This window comes from Telopea speciosissima, chromosome 5 (genome assembly GCF_018873765.1).
Source record: "Telopea speciosissima isolate NSW1024214 ecotype Mountain lineage chromosome 5, Tspe_v1, whole genome shotgun sequence".
Lineage (NCBI taxonomy): Eukaryota > Viridiplantae > Streptophyta > Magnoliopsida > Proteales > Proteaceae > Telopea > Telopea speciosissima.
In genome coordinates, this window is record NC_057920.1 from 49,288,213 (window position 1) to 49,290,160 (window position 1,948).

Sequence of the window (1,948 nt, forward strand, 5' to 3'; positions counted from 1 at the left end):
GTTGAGACTTGAGAGTTGAGACCAAAAGTGAAATAACATGCCTTGCACAAAAAAGAAACGATTTAACTCTAAAGATCAACAATTGTTATACTATTAGAAATCAAAGAATAAATTATGAAATATGTGCAAGTGCAAAGTACCTTTTCAACAAGCTTGAGCCAATCCTTCTCTATCTATTATAACCTGAAGGCTCACTAGTCTTCCTTTCAATCTGCAACAATCTAAGCACATTTCCTAGCGTGTTGTCCACATCAACGGGATCATCAACAAGTTTAGCTACATACATAGTAAAATAAGATACTAATTTAGCAACTAAAGCAAGTAAAAATGAAAAATAACTTAATGGAAATTGGAAAATTACATCTGAAATCTATATCAAACATCTAATCTCAAAGACATACCAGTGCTTCAGCGTTGGTAGGTAGTAGTTTGCTCCGATATTTGTCAATAACAAGACCCCCAGTGCTAAAAGCTGACTCAGATGCAACCGTTGAAACTGGTATAGCCAAGACATAACGAGCCATCCGAGCCACGCCTGGATACCTTGACCCATTCGCCTTCCAAAAGGCCAACACATCATACTCATCATCACCATCACTGAATGGGATCTTCAGTTCATTTAGATACACATCTAGCTGAGATTTAGTTCCGTTATCTACCTCATCAATCACGGATTGCATAAATTCCTATGAAAATTGAAAAACATGAGTCATTAATAAGATTAGCAATGAATATGAAAACTTGAAGCTTAAAAAATAAATCAAAATTGCAAGAAATGTAAAATTTACTTATAAATCTAGTTCTAGATTTTCCAAGATGAGTGAATGGTACTGGAATCTCATAATCACTTGCTTGCATACTCTTGTACTCATTAAAAAGTTGATACAAATCAGATTTCACATTGTTGCCCATATCAATTCCATTTGGGTCTAAGGGAGCAAGTTTAGCAAACGCCCAATTCACAAAACTAAGCTTGTAACGAGGATCGAACACCAAGGCAATGGCCAAAATTGGACTATAGTTCCTCCAATATTTGTCAAATTTTTTTTTCATTTCAACTGCCATTGGCCTCATAAATCTAAGCCCATGTGATACCTCTTCTAACAAACTTTTGTGAATCTCCCAAATATTTTCAAAATACAAATTTGCTGTAGGATACATGGAACCTGAAAGCAAAACAGTGATTTCATAGAAGGGATGCAAAAAACCCATCAATTTCTCAATCTTTAACCATTGATCAGAACTTGGACAAGTTTTATAACTGTCCTCCACTAGTCCAAGGTTCGCAAATACTTTCCGATAAAATAAAGCAGAATCAAGCATGATATAAATTGAGTTCCACCTTGTGGTGACATTTTCATGCAACCTCTTACTACTTGGTGATGACAATTGCTTACAAATATCCAAGAATTTCACTTTCCTTGCTTGTGATCCTTTCACATAGGCTATACTAGATCGAATCAATGTCACAGACTCGTCTATGTGCTTTAGTCCATCTTGTGCAATGAGATTGAGAACATGAGCACAACACCTATTATAAAAGAATTATCTTTTACATAAAAGAGCATTCTTCAAATTCAAATTTCTCTTCAACAACTCAACAAAACTGAAATTAGAAGTAGCATTATCCAAAGTAATTGAAAACAATTTTTGGTCAATACCCCACTTAGACAAGATCTTTGAAACCATTTCACAAATATTGATGCCAGTATGTCGAGGTGGCATGATGCAAAACTTCAATAACTTCTTATGCAACACCCAATCCTTATCAATATAATGGCCAGTCAAAGATATGTATCCATCATTGGTGATGGATGGTCATAGATCACTTGTCAAAGAAATCTTCCCATTAAATGACTTAAGTAGATTATGGATTTTACAAGACTCCAAATTGTAAAACTTCAAAATCTCCACCATTTGTGTGTTTCGGGTAATTTGGGTGTAGTCA

The 1,948-nt window shown here is 34.9% G+C and overlaps 1 protein-coding gene across 1 annotated transcript; it reads right to left on the bottom strand.

The window, feature by feature from the left end:
• Window positions 1-300: 300 nt before the first annotated feature.
• Window positions 301-1,689, bottom strand: LOC122663029 (zinc finger BED domain-containing protein RICESLEEPER 2-like). Its single transcript, XM_043858741.1, has 4 exons — window positions 1,646-1,689; window positions 832-1,531; window positions 402-686; window positions 301-312 (listed from the first exon to the last, which is right to left on the bottom strand). The coding sequence occupies exons 1-4, from the start codon at window positions 1,687-1,689 to the stop codon at window positions 301-303; spliced, it is 1,041 nt and encodes a 346-aa protein (XP_043714676.1).
• Window positions 1,690-1,948: the final 259 nt, after the last annotated feature.

Bases quoted from the DNA above. Each gene is read 5' to 3' on its own strand.
- LOC122663029 (XM_043858741.1), bottom strand. From the start codon at position 1,689: ATGGTTTCAAAGATCTTGTCTAAGTGGGGTATTGACCAAAAATT. The intron at 1,532-1,645 runs GTTTTCAATTAC...CTTTTATAATAG, and splicing joins TGGGGTATTGACCAAAAATT to GTGTTGTGCTCATGTTCTCA. The intron at 687-831 runs GTACCATTCACT...CAATTTTCATAG, and splicing joins CAAGTGATTATGAGATTCCA to GAATTTATGCAATCCGTGAT.